This window comes from Choloepus didactylus, chromosome 2 (genome assembly GCF_015220235.1).
Source record: "Choloepus didactylus isolate mChoDid1 chromosome 2, mChoDid1.pri, whole genome shotgun sequence".
NCBI lineage: Eukaryota > Metazoa > Chordata > Mammalia > Pilosa > Megalonychidae > Choloepus > Choloepus didactylus.
Window position 1 is genome coordinate 178445097 of NC_051308.1, and position 21685 is coordinate 178466781.

The 21685-nt window shown below is 35.4% G+C and overlaps 1 protein-coding gene across 2 annotated transcripts in view; it reads left to right on the plus strand.

Annotated features, from left to right (window-relative positions):
- Positions 1-21685, plus strand: part of DNAI4 (dynein axonemal intermediate chain 4) — a 140707-nt gene that overhangs the window by 9848 nt on the left and 109174 nt on the right. The window contains exons 3-4 of one of the 2 annotated variants that reach the window (XM_037826958.1): positions 10281-10465; positions 11588-11700. In XM_037826958.1, coding sequence (XP_037682886.1) covers positions 10281-10465; positions 11588-11700 — 298 coding nt within the window. Of the gene's footprint in view, positions 1-10231; positions 10466-11587; positions 11701-21685 lie in introns of both variants that reach the window. The other variant, XM_037826959.1, reaches the window with a different exon arrangement.

Below are 21685 nucleotides of genomic sequence, written 5' to 3' on the forward strand. Positions count from 1 at the left end.
CATTTGACAAAATTTGATATCTGTTCACGATTAAAAAGACAGCTCTCAACTAACTAGGAATAAAAGGATTTCTTCAAGGGCATTATAAAAAATCAAGAGCTAATGTCATTCCTAATGGTGAAAGACTGATTTCTTCCCCTTGAACACTGGGAATAAGGCAAGAATGTCTACTTTTACCATTTCTATTCAACATTGGACTAGAGCTCCTAATCAGAACAATAAAGAAAGAAAAAGTAAATACAGACTGGAGAATAAGCAATAAATTGTCTTTATTCATAGATGCCATGATCACCTCTGCAGTATAATGCCAAAAATCTAAAAATGCTGCTGGAACTAATGAATGAATTTAGTAAGGTCACGGAATACAAGTTAAAAATACAGAAATCAATTTTATATCTGTATAATATCAATGAACAATTGGAAATTTAAATTTTAAAAACTACCATTTATAATAGCATCAAAATTGTGAAATACTTAAGGATAAATCTAATAAAATATAAAATATGTACAAAATCTGTATGCTTACAATTCTAAAACATTGCCAAAAGAAAAATAACTTAAATAAATGGAGAGATTGTTAGAAATTTGGGGGTGCATAGTCATAGAGGGCATGGAGACCAGTCGACTTTCAGGCAGGAAAGGTTTATTCACTCAGCAGCATGGTGGGGGTCAGAAGGAAAGGCACCATCAGCATGGCGGGGGTCTGAAGTAAAGCTTCAGCCCACCCGAGACAGGGAAAGCTATATTTATGCTTTGCTTTTGCGGGTGGTGACGTGGTAAAGGTGGACAAGGATTTAGCTGATGGGCCAAGTGGTGACTGGACCCAGGGATCTGTTTTGCTGATGGGTCAAGTGGTGATTGGATGCAGGGGTCTGTCGGGGTGGGAAGGAATGGCATTGAGCCAATGGAGAAATGAGTAAGTGGGTTTTTATGCCCTTTTAAGGACTGTAATGTATATAGCTAGGGAATGGGGGTTGGGGGCAGGATGCAGTGGCCGCAGTGTGTTATTCTGGCCACCAGAAAGTTTTGTGTAAAAATGACTTGCCTAGAGTGCTCTTTGTGAAGGTCAACATGTGAAGTGGAATTTTCCAACAGATATATACCCTGTTCATTGATTGGAAGACCAATATTATTATAAAGATGTTAGTTCTCCCGTACTTGATCTAAAGATTCAGCACCTTCTCAATAAAGAACAGTAGAATACTTTTGTAGAATTTGAAAGGCTTATTCTAAAAAATTATATAGCAATGGAGAGAATTTAGAATAGCCAAAAATAGGAGAAAATTATAAGACTCAAACATCAAGATTTCCTGTAAGACTATGGTAATCAAGACAATGCAGTTTTGGTGCAATTCTGGAACAACTGGCTATCTATATCCAGAAAAAAAAAAGAAAAGGGAACCTAACCCTTACACTACACCATATACACACCATGTTTACACACCCCATTAATGCAAAATGGATTATTGAGCTAAATGTAAGTAAAAGAACTATACAACTTTTAGAAAAAATTTTTGACCTGTGGTTGGGTAAAACCATAAATGCAAAAAAAGATGAGTTAAACTTCATCTAAACAGCCACTCAAGAAATGCACAAACTATTTGAATTCGCATTGTACCAAAGGATATGAGGCTGCCAACTAAGCATGTCAAAAGATGCTCAACATCATTAGTCATTAGGGAAATGCAAATTAAAAGCACGAGATACCACTACACTGCTAGTAGAATACCCAAAAATTTAAAAAGAATAATAATACCAAGCACTAGCAAGAATGTAGAGCAAGAGGAATTCTCAAACATTGCTGTTGGGAATGGAAATTTGTATTGTCTCTTCAGAAAACATTGTCAGTCTTTATTAAACTGAAATACACTTAGCATAGCACCCAGCATTCTCTTATTTTCCAGTGAGAAATGAAAGCCCATGTCGACCCAAAGATCTCTACACAAATTTTTATAGCAGCTTTATTTATAAAAGCCCAAAATGGAAACAACTCAAAGACTGATCAACTGATAAACAAGTTATGGTGCTTTCATACAATAGAATACTTCTCAGCCATAAAAAGCAGTGAACTACTGATAAATACAACAACATGGATGAATCTCAAAAGCATTGCACTAAAACAACTTCAACACAAAAGGCTGCTAGTATTATATTCACATGAGTTTCTAAAAAAGGTAAAATAATAGGGACAGAAATCAGATTAATGTTTGCCAGGGAATAGGGGAAAGGGATTGAACATAAAAGGACACAGGTGTTTCTGGTGGAGGTTACTACCATGAGTTTATTCTTAAGAATGATGAATGAATTTTACTGTATTTAAATTGTACCTCCCTACACCTGGGCATTAAAATTAAAACTTAGGGGATTCAGCTAAAGCAATGCTTAGAAACATATAGCCTTACATTGTAATTTAGAAAAGATGAAGGGCTGAAAGTTAATGAACCAAGTATCCACGTAAAGTGTGTGTGTGTGTGTGTGTATACATGTGTGTGTGTGTATATATATATATATATATAAACTACAACAGAAAAATAAACTCAAAGAAGGTAGGAAATAATATAGAAGAGCAGAAATTAATGATAAAGAAAACAGTCATGCAGTGAAGAGGTTCAAAAAAGTAAAATGTTTGTTCTCTGAAAAGAGTAATAAAAAAAAGTTAAACTTCGGTGATATGATCAAGAAAAAGAGAAAGCACGGTAATCAAATCAGGAATTATAAAGATCTGGCAGACATTAAAAGATAAGTGTATTCACTTCTATTGTGGCAGTGTGAGGAGGTCTACTGACTAGCTGCACAATGAAATTGGTGAAAATTATTTAAAAACAAACATTTAAAGCCTCTGCAAATGATCCTAAGGGTAAACGTCAAATGAAGAAACTATTCAAGAAAATCTAAGAAAATTCATTTAAAAATTCTGTAGTCATTCATTTCAATCAAGATTGACCCCTTCCCTGCTAACCACTACCTCCCCCATCCCCACCCCCACCCACACTTCAGCAAAACAAAGATTCCACTCCAGAGTGTTGCAGCCAAGAACACAGGGCTCCCTTTCCCCCAGATCCCAGCCAGACAACTTTTTTCCTGGAAGGAGCAGAACTTAAGCATTTCTCATTCTGTCCCCAGTTGTCTGTTTTGAAGCTAAGTCCCAGGTGAGTACACTCTAGATAATAAGGGCATCCTTCTACTGGGATTAGTGAATCACTGTTAGCCTTTCTTTCAGTTGATGAGAAGTGGTTTCATACCAGGAGAAGAGATCTGAAAGGACCTCAGGCTAGTGTGCCCTGCCCTCCACTAAGCACTTAACTCCTAGAGTAGGAATGCTAATCAAAGAAACCTGGCTCAGGGATTTTGCCTTGGGGGAGAAGCAGGCCATATAATAGATGCCTCCTACTATCTTCCTAAAGGAACTGATTTAATTTGCAACAAATCATGGACAAATTTATACCCACAGGTGCTCTCAAAAACAGAAGTTGTGATAAAGAAAAGGAGATTCCTAGATCTAGTGAAGATACAGCCTAAACTACAAGCCTGCTAGTTTGTAGGAAAGAACCAGGGAATAAGAGAGTTGAGAAGAGTTCTCTTGGGATCAACAGATATTGAATACTGACCACAAACTATTATGTGAAAAACTCTACAATTTGATTTGTTTAGTTTGTAGAGGATTGCCCCAGGGCATTGTTGTGAACAATAGACAACCAAAGTCAATTCGTGGAGTTTAAGGGGCTAGTGTGGTCAGAGAAAAAGTTCAAAAGAATCCTACCAGTATTACAGTCATCCCAGGATGTCTTTTACATACCCAAACTGTGTCTCCTTGAGCAATATGAGAAGCTTAAGCTTAACACTGGGGGTGGGAGGGGAGAAGGAGTAAGCGTCACTAAAATAATCCAGCCAATCACTAAAGTAATAAGCAAATAATAACAAGCATGGAGTTGGTGGGGGAATCATTACCTAGAGTTGCTACAATATTTTATCTAAAATGTCCAGTTTTCAACCAAAAATTCTGAGACATGCAAAAAAACAGGAAAATATGACCCACAAACCAGAATAAAAACTGGCAATAAAATTGCCTGTGAGAGTGACATAATGGATTTAGCAGAAAAAAAATTTCGAAGTGTCAATTATAAATATGTTCACAAAATTAAAGGATTAATTAAAGAAATGAAGGAATGATGACAATGATGCATCAAATAGAGAATTTCTCTTTAAAAATAGAATGTTTTAAAATGGAAATTCAGCAGTTGGAAAGTACTTATAACAAATAATAAATTCACTGAAGGGGCTCAAAAGTAGATTTTTACTGGAAGAAGAATTAATTAGTGAACTCAAAGATAGATTAATAGAGATTATGGAAGCTGAAGAACAGAGAGAAAAATGAATGAAGTAAAATGAGCCGAGTCTCAGAGAAATGTGGTACATTATTAAGTGAACCCGTGTAAGTGTAATGAGAGAACCAGAAGGAGGAAAAAAGAAAGGAAAAAACAATCTTTGAAGAAATGATGACTAAAACTTCTCAGTTTTAATGAAAAGCAATAACCTATACATCCAGGAGGCTCAACAAATTCCAAGGAGGATAAACACATCATAGTAAAAATGCTGAAAGTCAAAGGCAAGGGGAAACTTCTGAAAGCAACAAGACAAAAACATCACATCACTTATAAGATTTACAAACTAAAAGTGAAATCAGAAAATACTTTGAGATGAATAAAAATGAAGACAACATACCAACTTATGGGATGCAACTAAGGCAGTGTTTAGAGGGAAATTATAGCTGCAAATGCCTATAATAAAAAAGAAAAAAAAAATCTCAAATAAATGGCCTAACCTCCACCTTAAGACACTGGAAAAAGAAGAGCCATCTAAACCTAAAGCAGGCAGAAGGAAGGAAATAGAAAAGATTAGAGTGGAAAATAATTAAATCGAGAGTGGGAAAAAAATACAGACTATTGATTATATCAAAAGCTTGGTCTTTGAAAGGATCAACAAAATCAACAAGCCTTTAGCCAATTAGAACAAGAGAAAAAGAGAGAAGACCCAAATTCCTAAAATAAGAAATGAACAAGAAGACATCATTACCACCTGGAGAAATAAAAAGAGTTATGAAAGAATACTCTCAACAGTTGTATGCCAACAAATTAGATCGCCTGCATGAAATTGACACATTCCTAGAAAACACAGGCTACTGGAACTGACTCAAGAAAAAATAGACAATCTGAAAACACCTGTAACAAAGGAAGAGATTTGATCAGTAACAAATAAAACCTAAAAAATAGACGATCTGAAAACACCTGTAACAAAGGAAGAGATTTGATCAGTAACAAATAAAACCTACTCACAAAGAAAAGTTCAGGCCCAGATGGTTTCACTGCTGAATTCTGCTGAGCATTTAAAGAAGAATTAATATCAACTCTTCACAATCTTTTCCAAAACACAGAAGAGGTGGTAACACTTTCCAACTCATTCTATTGGGACCAGTGTTATCCTGATACCAAAATCAGACAATATTATCACAAGAGAAGAAAACTATAGACCAATATCTCTTATGAATATAGACAAAAAATCCTCAACAAAATACTTTTAAACTGAATCCAGCAAAACACATCAAGAGGATTATACACCATGACCACATGGGATTTATCCCAGTAATGCAAGTTTGGTTTTACATCTGAAAATCAATTGATGTAACACATCATATCAATGGAATAAAAAATAAAAGCCACCTGATCATCTTAATAGGCACAGAAAAAATACTTGACAGAATACAACATCCTTTCATTATAAAAGCACTGAAGAAACAAGGAATATGAGGAAATGTCCTCAATCTGATAAAGGGCATCTGCAAAAAACTCACAGCGAACATACTTAAATGGTGAAAGACTGGATGCTTTCCCCTTCAGATCAGGAACAAGAGAGGGATGTGCACTCTTACTGTTTCTATTCAATAATGTACTGGAAGTTCTAGCCAGCACAGTTAGTCAAGGAAAGAAATGAAAGGCATCCAGTTTGGAAAGGAATAAGCAAAACTATATTTGCAGATGGCATGATCTTGTATATAGAAAATCTTAAAAGAATCCACTAAACATCTATTTGAACTAATAAATGAGTTCAGCAAGGTTGCAGGATACAAGATCAATATATAAAGGTCAATTTTATTTCTAGACTCTTGCAATGAACAATCTGAAAATGACATTAAAAAAAAAACAAACACAATTCTATTCACAGTAGCCCCACTGTAAAATCTACACTGTGAAAACTACAATACATTGTTGAAGGAAATTAATAAATGGAAAAACATCCTATTTCATGGATTGTTAAAAAAAAGGCATGATCATCTCAATATATCTAGAAAGTATCTAAAAAGATTCAATATTCATGATATAAAAGAAAATGATTAAAAAGTGATTATAAAGAAAAAATTCTTTGCAAACTGGAAATCAAAGGAACTGCTTTAATCTGATTTAGGGTATCTATAAAAGCCTACAGCAATGATTGTATTTAGTGATGAAGCATTTGAAATAAGATTGCAAAGATATATGTACTGTGCAACTTCTTCCAGTATTCTTGGAAGTCTGTCAATTCAGTAAGGCAAGATATAAGAATTCGAAAGGAAGAAATACAAAACTTTGTATGTTTATAGGTGGCATGATTATCTAATTATAAAATCCCAAATCACCTAATAAATTATCAGATTAATAAGAGTTTAGCAGGGTATTGGATATCAAATCAGAAAACAAAACCAACTTTTATGTTTTCTATACCAGGAACAAAGAGTTAAAAAATTATGCATTTTTGAAGCCTGTTAGTGCAAAGGAGAGGCTAAGCCTACTTGTAATTGTGCCTAAGAGTCACCCCCAGAGAACCACTTTTGTTGTTCAGATATGGCCTCTCTTTCTAAGCCAACTTGGCAGGTGGACTCACTGCCCCTAAGTGGGATATGACTCCCAAGGGTGAAAATCTCCCTGGCAACGTGGAACATGACTCCCGAGGATGAGTCTGGATCTGGCATTATGGGATTGAGAAAGACTTCTTGACCAAACAGGGAAAGAGAAATGAAATAAAGTTTCAGGGGCTGAGAGATCTCAAATGGAGTCAAGTCATTCTGAAGGTTATTCTTATGCTTTATATAGATATCCCTTTTTACTTTTTAGTGTATTAGAATAGCTAGAATGAAATATCTGAAACTCTTGAACTGCAACCTGTAGCCTTGTTTCTTGAAGACAGTTGTATAAGTATATAGTTATATGGCGTGACCATGTGATTGTAGAAAACTTCGTGGCTCACACTCCCTTTATCCAGTGTATGGATAGATGAGTAGAAAAAATGGGGACAAAAAAGTAAATGAATAATAGAGGGGGATGTGGGAGATGGGTTGTTTAGGGTGTTCTTTTTTTAATTTTTATTATTTTCTTTTGAAGTAATGAAAATGTTCAAAAATTGAATGTGGAGATGAATGCACAACTGTATGATGATACTGTGAACAATTGATTGTACATTTTGGATGATTTTATGGTATGTTACTATATCAATAAAATTGCAAGAAAAAAATTACACATTTTTTCAGATGTTATCCTTTATAATACAGCTATAATGTATCAAGTACTTGGGGATAAATATAACAAAATATGCACAAGCCTATATTTTAAAAACTATAAAATTTTATTGGGAGACATTAAGACCCAAATTATTGGTGAGATGGGCTATGATCATGCATAGGAAGACTCAATATTGTCAGCAACTCTGTTTTCCCCATATTTTGATTTGTAGATTCTGATATTTCTGTCAAATTCCTAACAGATTTTTTTCATTATATTTTTTTCAGGAACTTGTCAATGTAATTCTGAAATTTATAAGAAAACGCTAGAGAGTAGAAAGTAGCATTAGCCAAGGCATTCTTGACTAGTAATCTCTCCTAGATACCAAGTTAGTATGTGTAATATTAGCAAAGTGATACAGAGAGACTACTAATGACCTGAGCACATATAAACACTTGATGTATAGCAAATGTGTCCTGCAAAGTAATGGAAAAGGGAAAAGATTTTCAAAAAATGGTGTTGAAGCAATTGGGTATCCATATGGAATAAAAATATGTTAGATCCCTTCCTTCTACTGTATGCAAAACTCAAGTTCAGATATATTATAGACCTAAAAATGAAAAGGAACCTAACAAAGATTTTAGAAGATAATGTAGAGAAATGACTCTATGACTTCAGATTTGGGAGTGATTTCTTAAAGGAGACATCTAAAGCACTAACCATTACAGAAGAGATAAGTATGACTACATTAAAACTAAGAACTTCTCTTCATCAAAAGATACCATAAAGAAGATGAAGCTACGTAGTAAAGGAAGATGTTCACAACACATGAAGCTGACAAAGGACTCCTGGAATACTTAATGAACTACATTATCAATAAGAAGAAAACTCAGTAGAAAATGTGCAAAGGACTTGAATGGGAAATCAAAATGGGAAATAAGCATATGAAAATTAAAATCAAAGAGAGATATCATATGCCTGTACCAGAGAGGTTTAAATTTATGTCTTACAGTGCTAGTTGCAGGTGAATATGTTGAGCAACAACTGACACTGAGTACTGGTGATCATAAAAATATTTACAACCACTATGGAAAGCAGTTTGTTGTTTTCTAATCAAGTGTACTGATCAATTCCACATTTACATATCCTCTACAGAAATGCATGCTCATATACACCATGATTATTATATACATAAATGTTTTTTGAAGCAGTCTTCATTAAAGCTAAAAACTGGCAACAACTCAAATGTCCATTATAAATAAAATGGATAAATAAAATATGGTCTACTAATCCAATGGACTACTTTACAACTTAAATGTGACATGGAGAAATGTAAAACATGTTTTTGAACAAAAGATGCCAGACATGAAAGACTGTATGACTATTTCTGTAAACTTCAAAAACAGGTAAAACAAATCATATTGACAAACTTGGAAAATACAGAGTGTTGATAATAATGTGGAATAACACCACTGTCATATATTGCAGCTGAGAACAACATGGGAAATTAATGAGTAAAACTCTTCAGTAGTGTCTCCTAAAGGTAAATGTATACATAATCCATTACCCAGAAATTCCATTGTTATTTATATGCCAAATTTAAATGCGTACAATATATTCAGAAAAATATTCAGTGCAATTAATAGCTGTACCATTTATAATAGCTAAAAAAAATTACAGAAATGCCCATGAGCAGTAGAATTGATAAATAAAAATGTGGCATATTAACACAATAAATACAACAGTAAGAATGACCAACTACAACTGTACTCAATAATAAAGATGAATCTCACAAAAAAGTGTTGAGCAAAAGAAAGCAGATGCCAAAGAGTTCATACTATTTGACTCCATTTAAATAAAGTTCAAAATCAGGCAAAGCTAATCCATGGTGTCAGGATAATGATTACTTTTGGTAGGAGATAAGTAGTGGCTTTCATAAACAGAACCTCTGGAATGTTGGTAATGTTCTGTTTCTAAATCTGGATGCTGGGTACATGAGTGTATTCAGTTTGTAAAAATTAAGCTGTACATTTATAATACAGTCTCTCCTATATGTATGTTTTACTTCAATACATTTAAAAAAACTAAACTCTTGTTTATGGATGCATATTTCATAAAACTATAAAAGAAAAAAGGTAATGATTACTAAAGTCAAGTTAGTGGTTACCATTTTGGGGAGGGAGAAGACTGATCCAGAAGGAGCAAAGGCCAGAGAGTAGTTTCTGGAGGTGCTTTCAGTGTTCTAACTTTTTACTTTAGTGGTTGTTACAAGATCATTTGCTTTATATTACTTAACTATACAGTTATATTTTAATTACATTTCTATATGTGTTAAATTTCATAATTGAAAGGGTTAAAAATAAGCCAAAACCAAAATAAAAAATATTAACAACTTAGGAAGTAATTCATTAATAGAATGTTGTTAAAAATAAATCTTTCTGAAAAAGTCATACAGAATTAAATCCATCAAAATATTAATGTTTTGGATGAATTGTTTTTCTGAATTTTCTTGAAATTAATATGTATTATTTTTATATAGGAAATATATAGATGACTTAAAATAATAAAATATATGCCTGGCTAAGAACCTTACAAGCATAAAATCTTGTACCATTTAATTTTTAATATTTATTTTATCCCAGAAATGTGTTTATTTTTTTTTCTGTGCCATTTATTTCTATTTTCTAAAAGCTTTTTTTCAGAAACCCCATCTTTTTAATTTATATCACTTTAAATAACTATTTTCTATAGGTGACTGATATACATGGAGTTGATGTTACTCCCCGACCTCTTTATCATCCAGATCCACTTACTGTTACAGCAAAGCCCAATAAACTTTTGACGTCACAAGAAGGATCACTTGGATCGGAATTTATATCTTCCTATAGTCTTTATCAGAATACAGTAAATCCTAGTATGATAGGGCAGTTTACAAGGTAGAGTACACTGTTCTGTATTTCCTTTTTATATCACAAATACTGTCTTTCCATTTGAGTTGCATATATTTTACTTAGATATCAACTGTCACCAGATTCCCAGCTCTATTATGTTAGCTTGCCATCTCTGAGTTCCTCTCATGTCTTAATTAGATGTAGAGCTCTGTTTATCTTAATAGTTATTCTAAACTCACACCAAAGCATTTATGAATAATATAGATTTTACGGAAGATTTCCTGAGGAACCAAAAGATGGGCTTATATCACATACCCTACAATTAACAAAAGTAAATTCCCATTAGATGTTTTTTTCTTTTTCAAAATCTCTTTTATGCTTTCCCTTTTTCCCCCATTCTTTGGGCAAATTTCTGTTCTAGAGTTTGATGTCTCTCTCATTTTATAATACAGAGCAATTATATGCCTGCCTCCAAATTTGCACACAAAAGCCATGGGAATGTTCCACAAAACAATGGATTATCCAGTTAGCAGGACCTACCCATTGGAGAAGACAGTTGGGATTAAAACTAGATTTAAAAAGAATTATGTAATATTATGAAGTAATATACAATGTTTAAGGACATTGTTTTGACTAGTCAAAATATTGATTTCCTGCTGAGAACAAAATTTTTTTCTTAATTAAATCTTGAGGGAACTTTTATAAAATCAAATAAATCACACTTAAGATGGGATTTGAAGGATGAGCATAATCCTTCAAATCCAAGACTGAAGTAAGAGAGCTTCACAAATTTGAGGACCGTTTTAAAGGGGGGAAAAAGGCAATGTAGCTAGAGCATAAGAACAAGGGAGAATGCTTTTGAGGAGGTGGGTTGGTGGGCTGTGTTTGGATTTTATCATGAGATGTCATGTTTTATCCTAGATAAATTGGGAATCCCTTGAAGAACTTTAAGTATACATTTGACCTACCTCATCTCTAAAATATATTCAAAGGGACTTATTTAAAGAACATTAGCAATCAAGCCAGTGTTGAAAACTAGTTTTATCTGTTTTGCTTATATAATTGTAGTTATATTTGATTTCTCCATTTGGTAATGTGTTCAACTTTATATTTAATTGCCTATAAGACATCTAAATAAATGAGTAATGTTGCTGTTCATTATTAAAGGTCGATTTTAGGAAGCAGTACAGTTTCTAAATCAAGTGTGTCAACAACTGAGTCAATAGCAGAAGACCTAGAAGAACCATCTTATAAACGAGAGAGATTGGCTAGTTTTACAGGTAATGAAAATACACTCACTTTTTTCAGTAATAATCCACTATTTATTTAGCAAAATTATAATTTGTCAGATACTTGAGATAAAAGAACTATGGTAATGATTCCTAATGCTGGCCTATGAAGTAGACACATGAGAATTAGGAGAATACCTATGTATATATTTTTAAGTTCCAAAAGTAATTCTTACACAATCAGCCTCAGGAATCACTGGCCCTGTCTTAAGACCTGAGTTTCTCACTAGGGAGAGAAGTAGTTTTGATTGGTGTGTCAATACTGTAATAAGATATAAGCAGAATGTGGTGGAAACACTTAAAAAGGAGTGAGTAACTCCTTTCAGGTAAAAAAAAAGACTTTAAAGAAAATGTGATTGACTTTTGAACTCAGTTTTTAAGGATGATTAGGAATAAGTCAGGAGAAACCCAACCCAAGCAGAGGGTAAAAATGAGGGAATGCAAAGGATTATCAAAGTGAAGATACAAGAATTAGGAAATAATAGATGAGCAAAAGTGCTGAAAGAAGTGTGTAAGAACTTAGGGGTGTTTACCTTGAAGCACAATAAGGATGTAAATTCCTCTGAAATGATTCATAATGAAGGATGAGTGAAGATGTTGATAAGGTTGGAAAAGTGATGCATGATGAACTTTCTTTTGGTGTTATGAGATGTAACAGGAATGTTTCTGACAAGTAAGAGAATACCCAATTAACATTAACTTAAACAAATAAAAGACTTCCTCATATTAAAAGAAGTTAAGAGGTATGCAGTTTTTGGCTTTTGATTTTGTGACTATTATGTCATACTGTGTGTTGGCTGCTCTGCTATTCTCTTTCCTTGCGCTTTTTCTTCATGTTTCTTGTCTTATGGTCTCAAAAATCTGTTCCAGCTCTGGATATTATAGCCACATTAAAGGCAAAAAGGGATTAGCACCACTCCCATCTCACTCATTTATCGGGAATGTAAAAGCTTTTCCAGAAGTCTTTCACCTTCCTGTATATTTCTACTTTCATCTGTAGGCCAGAAGTGTGTCATGTGGCCATTTCAGGGTCTGAGAAAAGAAAATACTTGATTTCCCAGCCTCTATTAATGGAAAGAGGCAAGGGAATGGAGTTAGTCAGACTTGTGCAATGTCTGATGCGTAAGAGTAGCTGATCCTTTTAGAGAAAGATGGGGAAGATTGGATTATTGTCATTACCTCCGCCAGCTCTCTTTACACATATTCTTACAATCCTCCAATTTGTTTTTCCCACTTCTAGCCCAAATCATCTTTTCAGTAACAATCTGATCACATCCTTCTCTGCTTAAAAACCCTTAAATGTATTGGCATTTTGCTTAAGATAAAGATTAAAATCTTTATGTAGTGGTTTGCCTTGAGACCTTCCTATGCTTTATCTACATCAAAAACAAACAAAAATAACACAAATCCATCTCCAGAAGTCTTAAAGAAAAATATAGATATTTATATCAATTTCTCCAGGTCAGTCTCTAAAGTGAATCACATCTAAACAATTCTACTACCACCACTTGGCTTCTCTTTTAGACAGAGTTAGGCATAAGTAGTGTGTCCTGATAAATGTCCTGCCCTGGGACAGCGGAATCGAATCCCCGATTTACAGCATTTGCCAATTTTAATGGCCATAGACAATTTCAAGCTACTAGCATGAAGTTACTGAGCAAGAATTTAGAAGGAAATTCTTTGTAGCATACTATCATAGTATTTCCATCCTTTAGATAAAATACATGTAAATAACTGCAAGAATTTAGATAATAGAAAAATTTAGTAACATAATTAGGAAGTGATGAGTTTTAAGTAATATTATCTTTGTTTTAAAGATACTTTAATTGTAAGTTTATATAATTTAATTTTTTTTATCAAATTCTGTTTTATTGAAATACATTCACACACCATACAATCATCCATGGTATACAATCCACTGTCCATAGTATGATAACATAGTTATGTGTTCATCACCACAATCTGTCTCTGAACATTTTCCTTACATCAGAAAGAACCAGAACAAGAATAAAAAATAAGAGTGAAAAAAGAACACCCAAATCATCCCCCCCATCCCACCCCATTTGTCCTTTAGTTTTTATCCCCATTTTTCTACTCATCTGTACACTAGATAAAGGGGGTGTGATCCACAAGGTCTTCACAATCACACTGTCACCCCTTGTAATCTACATTATTATATAATTGTCTTCAGGAGTCCAGACTGCTGGGTTGGAGTTTGGTAGTTTCGGGTATTTACTTCTAGCTATTCCAATACATTAAAACCTAAGACATGTTATATATATAGTGCATAAGAATGTCCACCAGAGTGACGTCTCGACTCCATTTGAAATCTCTCAGCCACTGAAACTATTTCGTCTCATTTTGCATCCACCTTTTGGTTAAGAAGGTACTCTCAGTCCCACGATGCCGGGTCCACATTCATCCCCGGGAGTCACATTCTGCATTGCCAGGGAGATTTACAACCCTGGGAGTCGGGTCCCACGTAGTGGGGAGGGCAGCGAGTTCACCTGTCAAGATGGCTCAGTTAGAGAGAGAGAGGGCCACATCTGAGCAACAAAGAGGTACTCAGGGGGAGACTCTTAGGCACAATTATATGCAAGTTTAGCCTCTCCTTTGCAGTAACGAGCTTCATAAGGGCAAGTCCCATGATCGAGGGCTTAGCACATCAAACTGCCAGTCCCAATGTTTGTGACAACATCACCAGTCCAGGTGAGGATGTCCAGCACATCCACACCTTCCCCCAGATCCTCGGGGCTGGGGATATATAATTTAATTTTAAATAATGATCATGTTTGCACAGTTCACTCACAAAATTCCTGAAAATTTAAGTTAGCTCTTGCAACCTGGTGTAAGCCTACTCTAGCAACCTTATGTATAGAAATATATTTACATATTTCTGAGGTGATTCTAATGTGTAACACTTTTCTAAATTAGTGTTAAGAAATATTGATGCATAGGTCCCATGCCTAGGTTTCAGATTTAATTATTATGGGATGCACCCTGAGCATCAAGAGTTTTTAAGCCTTTCCAGGTGACAGTAAGTTTGCAGGAAATATTGATAACACAAATTTGGGAAATATAAGATAGGGAATTTAAAATAATTATTAATATATACAATGTGCAAGATACATAATGTAAGTGGAGGGATGAAAATTATAAGAAAAAAAAGGAAATGCTAGTGTTTTAGTTTCCTAGGTTGTTCAACAGCAAATGCCATGAAATGTTTGGCTTAAACAATGAGGGTTTATTAGTTTACAGGTTCAAGGCTGGGGAAAAGTCCAAATCAAGGCATCATCAAAGTGATGCTTTCTCCCCTAAGACTGGCATTCAGGGACTGGCTGCTGGTGATCCTTGTCTCCTCTGTTACATGGCAAGGCACATGGCAGCATCTCCTGGTGTCTCTCTTCTCTTCTGAATTCCAGCAAATCTCAGCTTCTTGTTTCTGTGGCTTTTTTTTTCTCTCTCTCTCTCTGAATTTCATTCTCTTAGAAAAGACTTAAAAAGGATTAAGATCCACCCTGATTGAGGAGGGACACACCTTAGCTGAAATAGCCTCATGAAAAGGTCCTACTTATTATGGGTTTATACCCACAGGAATGGATTAGATTTAAGAATATGTTTTTTTCTGCTGGACATACAGCTTCAGCCACTAAAGCTAGAAATTAAAAAAACACAGCAACAGAAATGAATACCTTGGATAGTTTCATAAGTACACTTCACAGGGCTGAGGAAGGAATCAGTTATTTGGAAGATCAGTCAATAGGAACTTCCCAAACTGAAATGCAAAAAGATAAAAGAAAGAGCAAAACTGAAAAGAATATCCAAGTATTGTGGGACAGTATTAAAATTTGCACAATTGGAATAACAGAAAGAGAACAAAGTAGAAGAAATATTTGTAATAACATCAGAGAACATTCCAAATTAATGACAAGGACCTAACCACACATAGAAAAAGCTGAGAGAACACCAAGCAAGATAAATATTTTTAAAACCTAGGAGTATCATATTCAACTGCAGATCACAAAACACAAAGGAGGATTCTGGGAAGATGGCGGCATAGAGAAAAGTGGAAGACTTGGTCTCCTCCAGAACAATTCATAAATGAACAAAAAACCAGCAAATAACCTGGAATAACAGCGGGGAGACAAACGTGACTGCCCACTCATTATCCACCAACCTGAATTGGGAGGAATGCCAGAGATCACAGCATAAAATCTGTAAGTAAAACTGCGGACCCGTGCTGAGAGCAGAGAGCCGAGAGCCGAGAGCCCCTCCCTCACGGAAGCCATGCGTGCACTCTCTCAGCCCAGCTCCAAGTGAGGTTTTAATATTAACTGCTCAATACAGACAGCAAATCCTCAAGAAGCAGACAGAGGCTTTTGGTGACAACTGACCTTGGGAGACTCAGGGGACATATCTGTCTCAGGATAGGGAGCCCAGAGGATCGGGTGCTATCTCTGACTGATGGGTGAACCTGGGAGTTTTTCCATTCCCCTCTCTCTCTCTCTGTGGAGAAAACCTCAGCTATTCTCAGCCTGGAAGGCATTGCAGTAAAGACAGCCTCAGACATTCTGCATTCAGAAATGAGCTGAGAGCACGCCATGGCACAGCCCGGCGGCCCAGGGCTTCCCTTGAGGGATGGCGCGCACTGGTGACATAGCACGGCATTCCCTCGGCTGAGCTCCTGGAGGATTGCGGCTGGGAGGGGGGACCTGCTCGGAGAACCCAGGGGCGCTATGCCAAGTCCGGTGATTTGCAGAGCAGCGAGAGAGAGGGTCTGGGGCTGAACTGAAATGAAGGCTTAGATTCTTGCGGTGGCCTGGAACCTCCTGGAACCAGGGGGATTTGAACATTAGAACTGCCCTTCCTCCCTGGCCATCCGTACACACACCCCACATTCAGGGCGGACAGCTCCAGCAACACACCCAAACTGAGTTCTCCAACTGAACCCACAAGAATCATTTCCCCACACACTGTGGGAACAAGGTTGTGAACTGACTTGAGGGATATAGGTGACTCACAGACGCCATCTGCTGGTTAGAGAAAGTGTACGTCACCAAACTATGTCTCTGAAAAATTAGATCGATATCCTTTTTTTTTGTTAAAACTTGAAAGAACCCTATCGAGCAAAACAAATGCCAAGAGGCCAAAAACAACAGAAAATCTTAATGCATATGATAAAACCAGACGATATGGAGAATCCAACTCCAAACACACAAATCAAGATTTTGGAAGAAACACTCTGCCTTGCACAATTAATCAAAGAACTACAATCAAGGAATGAAAACATGGCAAAGGATTTAAAGGACATCAAGAAAACCATGGCCCAGGATATAAGTGCTATAAAGAAGACCCTAGAAGAGCATAAAGAAGACATTGCAAGAGTAAATAAAAAAAATAGAAGATCTTATGGAAATAAAAGAAACTGTTGGCCAAATTAAAAAGACTCTGGATATTCACAATACAAGACTAGAGGAAGCTGAACAACATCTCAGTGTCCTAGAAGTCCACAGAACAGAAAATGAAAGAACAAAAGAAAGAATGGAGAAAAAAAAATCGAAATGGATCTCAGGGATATGATAGATAAAATAAAACATCCAAATTTAAGACTCATTGGTGTCCCAGAAGGGGAAGAGAAGGGTAAAGGTCTAGAAAGAGTATTCAAAGAAATTGTTGGGGAAAACTTCCCCAACCTTCTACACAATATAAATACACAAAGCATAAATGCCCAGCGAATTCCAAATAGAATAAATCCAAATAAACCCATCCCAAGACATATTCTATCAGACTGTCAAATACTGAAGAGAAGGAGCAAGTTCTGAAAGCAGCAAGAGAAAAGCAATTCCTCACATACAAAGGAAACAACATAAGACTAAGTAGTGACTACTCAGCGGCCACCATGGAGGTGAGAAGGCAGTGGCATGACATATTTAAAATTCTGAGAGAGAAAAATTCCAACCAAGAATACTTTATCCAGCAAAACTCTCCTTCAAATTTGAGGGAGGGCTTAAATTTTTCACAGACAAACAAATGCTGAGAGACTTTGCCAATGAAAGACCTGCCCTACTTCAGATTCTAAAGGGAGCCCTACCAACAGAGAGACAAAGAAAGGAGAAAGAGATATAGAGAATTTTAACAGACATAGATAGTACCTTACATCCCAAATCACCAGGACACTCATTTTTCTCTAGTGATCACAGATCTTTCTCCAGGAGGGAACATAAGCTGGGACATAAAACAAGTCTCAAGAAATTAAAAAAAAAAAAATTGAATATACTCAGAGCACATTCTTCAGCCACAATGTAATACAAGTAGAAGTCAATAATTTTTGAACTATAACTCTACTGTTTACTTCCTACATGATAAAAAATACACAAACTCTAAGGACAAATCAGTGGTTTTGAATGCAATGTAAAATATGTAATTTTAGACAACTATATAAAGGTGGGGGAATGAAGGAGTATAGGAACATAGTTTATGTGCCCTATTGAAGTGAAGGTGGTATCAAAGAAAAACAAGATTGATATGGATTTAAGAGGTTAATTTTAAGCCCCACAGTAAACACAAAGAAATTATCAGAGAATATAACCATAGAGATGAAAAGTAGAGTTTGGGTTAAGAGAAAGGGGGGAAGGGGCAATGGGGAGTTAAGAAATGAGTGTAGGGTTGCTGTTTGAGGTGAAGGGAAATTTCTAGTAATGGATGGTGGGAAAGAGCATTACAACATTCTAAATGTGATTAATCCCACTAATGGAAGGCTAGGGAGGCGGTGGAATGGGAAGATTTAGGTTGTGTATATGTTTCCACAACTGAAAAAAGAAAAAAAAAAAAAAGTCTAACTAGACAACAATTGAATGCTAAGGATGAACTTGGATGGGATTGGAGGATAGAGGACAGGTGGCTCAAATGTACACAGTTGAGACATAAGGTAAAGGAAATATAGAATGTAAGCTTTGTATCATTGTTGAATCTCTTATACTTCTTAGCTGCGCTTAATGGAATTGCATAAAAGAATGTTCTTGTTCATGGGAAGTATATATGTGAATTATAGTGTATGTTCAAGGACGTGTGCAGCTAACTCATGTTCAGAAGACAGCAATAGATGATGGATGATAGGGAGGGAAGGAGGGAGGGAGGGAAAGAAATAGCGATGTGACAACATGTTTAAGTTGGTGGATTGAGCTATCGGCGTAGAGGGGGGTCAGGGTATGATGGAATTCATGTATGGGGCTAGTATTGTTTTTGCAACTATTCATGTAACTTTGAATTTATTTCAAAATAAATTAAAAAAAAAAAAAGACAAAGGAAAATTTTGAAGGAAACCAGAGGGAGAAAACCACACCTTATTTATAGGAAAACAAGATCAGAAATTATATAGGCAAGAAGGAAGTGGGATGAAATCTTTAAAGTTTTGAAAGAAAAAACTGCCAGCCTATAATTCTATGTTCAGAGAAATTAATGGTGAACCCGAAGTTAAATCATGTACTTTGATTAATCGTATAATTATAAAAATGTGCTATCATCAATTATAATATGTTCCACACCAATGCAAGGTGTTAGTGGTGGGATGGTGTATGGGAATCCTGTATTTTATGCATGATTATTCTGTAAACCCACAACTTCTCTAATAAAGGAAAAAAAGGACAAAAAGAGTGTAAGAGAAATACTTTCTCAGGCAAACAAATTCTGAAGATATTCATTGCCAGTGGGCCTGCTGTGAAAGAACTATTAAAAGAATTTCAGGTAAAAGAAAAATGATACAGGTCAGAAACCTGGCTCTACATATGGAAAGAAAGAGCACTGGAGAAGGAATAAAGGTAAGATAAATTATTTTTCTCTCTCTTAATATATTCTAAAAGATAACTGAAGTAGTAATAGTAACATTGTTTTAGGTCCTTATAAGATTTAAATAGTGCAAAGTGACAGTAATGTCATAAGGGATGGGAGGGAGGAATTGAAAATATTCCATTATATACCTATACTACATGTGAAGTGTTAAAACAATGATATTTGAATGTGGATGCAGATAATTTAAAAATGTGTATTGTAAGCCCTAGGGCAACCACTGAAAGAGTTTCAAAAAGAAGTATAAGTCCTATGCTAAGAGAGGAGATAAAATGGACTTATTTAAGATATGCAATTTAAATTACAAGAAGCAGAAAAATGGGAAAATGAAAGAACAAAGGAAACAGGAAATTAAAATTAAAATTAAATTTTAATCTAAGTATGCCAGGAATCACTTTAAATGTGAGATGGTCTAAATATACCAGTTAACAGACAGATTGTCAGACTGGACCAAAAAAACAAGACCCTGCTGTATGTTGTCTACAAGAAACCTACTTTAAATTAAAGACCCAGATAGGTTAAAAGTAAAAGGATAGAGACAAATATAAAAGGCTAACACTAACTAAAAGAAACCTGGTGTAGCTATATTAATTTCAGACAAAGTGCACTTCAAAACAAGGAAGATTATCAGGCATCAAGACAAACATTACATAATAAAGGGGTAAATTCTGCAAGAAAACTTAAATCTTTTATGTACCTATCAACAAAGCATCAGAATACTTGAGGAAAAAATTGGTAGAATTGAAAGAGAAATAAAAATCCACCATTATAATTGGATATTTAATCACCCTTCTGTCAGTAATTGATAGATCAAAAGGCAGAAAATCAGTAAGGATAACCTGAACAACACTGTCAACAGACTTGATCTAATTGACATTGATAGAATATTCCACCCAATACTGTAAGATTACACGTTCGGCACAAAAACACATGAACTTCACCAACACAGACCACTTTCTGAGCCATAAAATAACACTTGAACAACTCTGAAAGAATACAAATCATACAAAGTATGTGTTTAGACCACAGTGGAAATACACTAGAAATCAGTAACTGAAAGATAGCTGGAAAACTCCCAAATATTTGTAAATTAAGCAGAACAACTCTAAATAACAGAAGTCAAAGAAGTTTCAAGAGAAATTTAAAAATACTTTGAACTAAATGAAAATATACCTTATCAAAAGTCATGAAATACAGCTAAAGCACTGCTTAAAGGGAAATTTATACCACCAAATGCATATTTTAGAAAAGAAGAAAGATATAAAATTAATGACTTACCCTTTGCTCTGGTTTGCTAAAGCTGCCATTATGCAAAATACCAGAAATCGATTGGTTTTTATAAAGGGTATTTATTAAGTTACAAATTTATAGTTTTAAGGCCACAAAAGTGTCCCAACTAAGGCTTCAAGAGGATACTTTCACTGAAGCATGGCCAGTGATGTCCAGTATCAGCATGTGTCTGGCATCTGCTTGTCCTTTGCTCCCAGATTGCATTTTGAAATGGCTTCCTCCAAAATGTCCTTGGGTTTCTGTCTTTCTTAGCTTTCCTCAGCTCTCTGCTTGGTTCTCCTGAGGCATTTCTCTAAGTGTATGGGAGTCCTCTCTTAGCTTCTCCGGGTCAAATTCTGGTCTTCATCTCTTAGCTTAGCATTTCCAAGCATCCTTCTGTCTGCATCTCTCAGCATCTCCAAGCATTTGTGTCTGTGTTGGCTCTTAGCTTCTCTGCAAAATATTTCAAAATATCTCTCTCAGCTTCTCTGAGCTCCTGCTCTCAGTGAGCTCTCTTAAAGGACTCCAGTGATCTAACTAAAGCCCACCCAGAATGGGCAGGGGCACACCTCCATGCAAATGATATAATCAGTTCACACCCACAATTGCATGGGTCACATCTCCATGGAAACAACTTAATCAAAAGGTTCCACCCAACAAGATTGGATTTAAAGATCATGGCTTTTCTGGGGTCTATAACAGTTTCAAACCAGCACATCCTTCTACCTAGAAAACTAGAGTAAGAAGAGGAAAATACACCTAAAGCAAGCAGAAGAGAGGAAGTAAATTTAGAGCAGAAATCAGTGAACTTGAAAACAAAAACGGAGAAAATAAATGAAACCAAAATTGATAACCCTCTAAC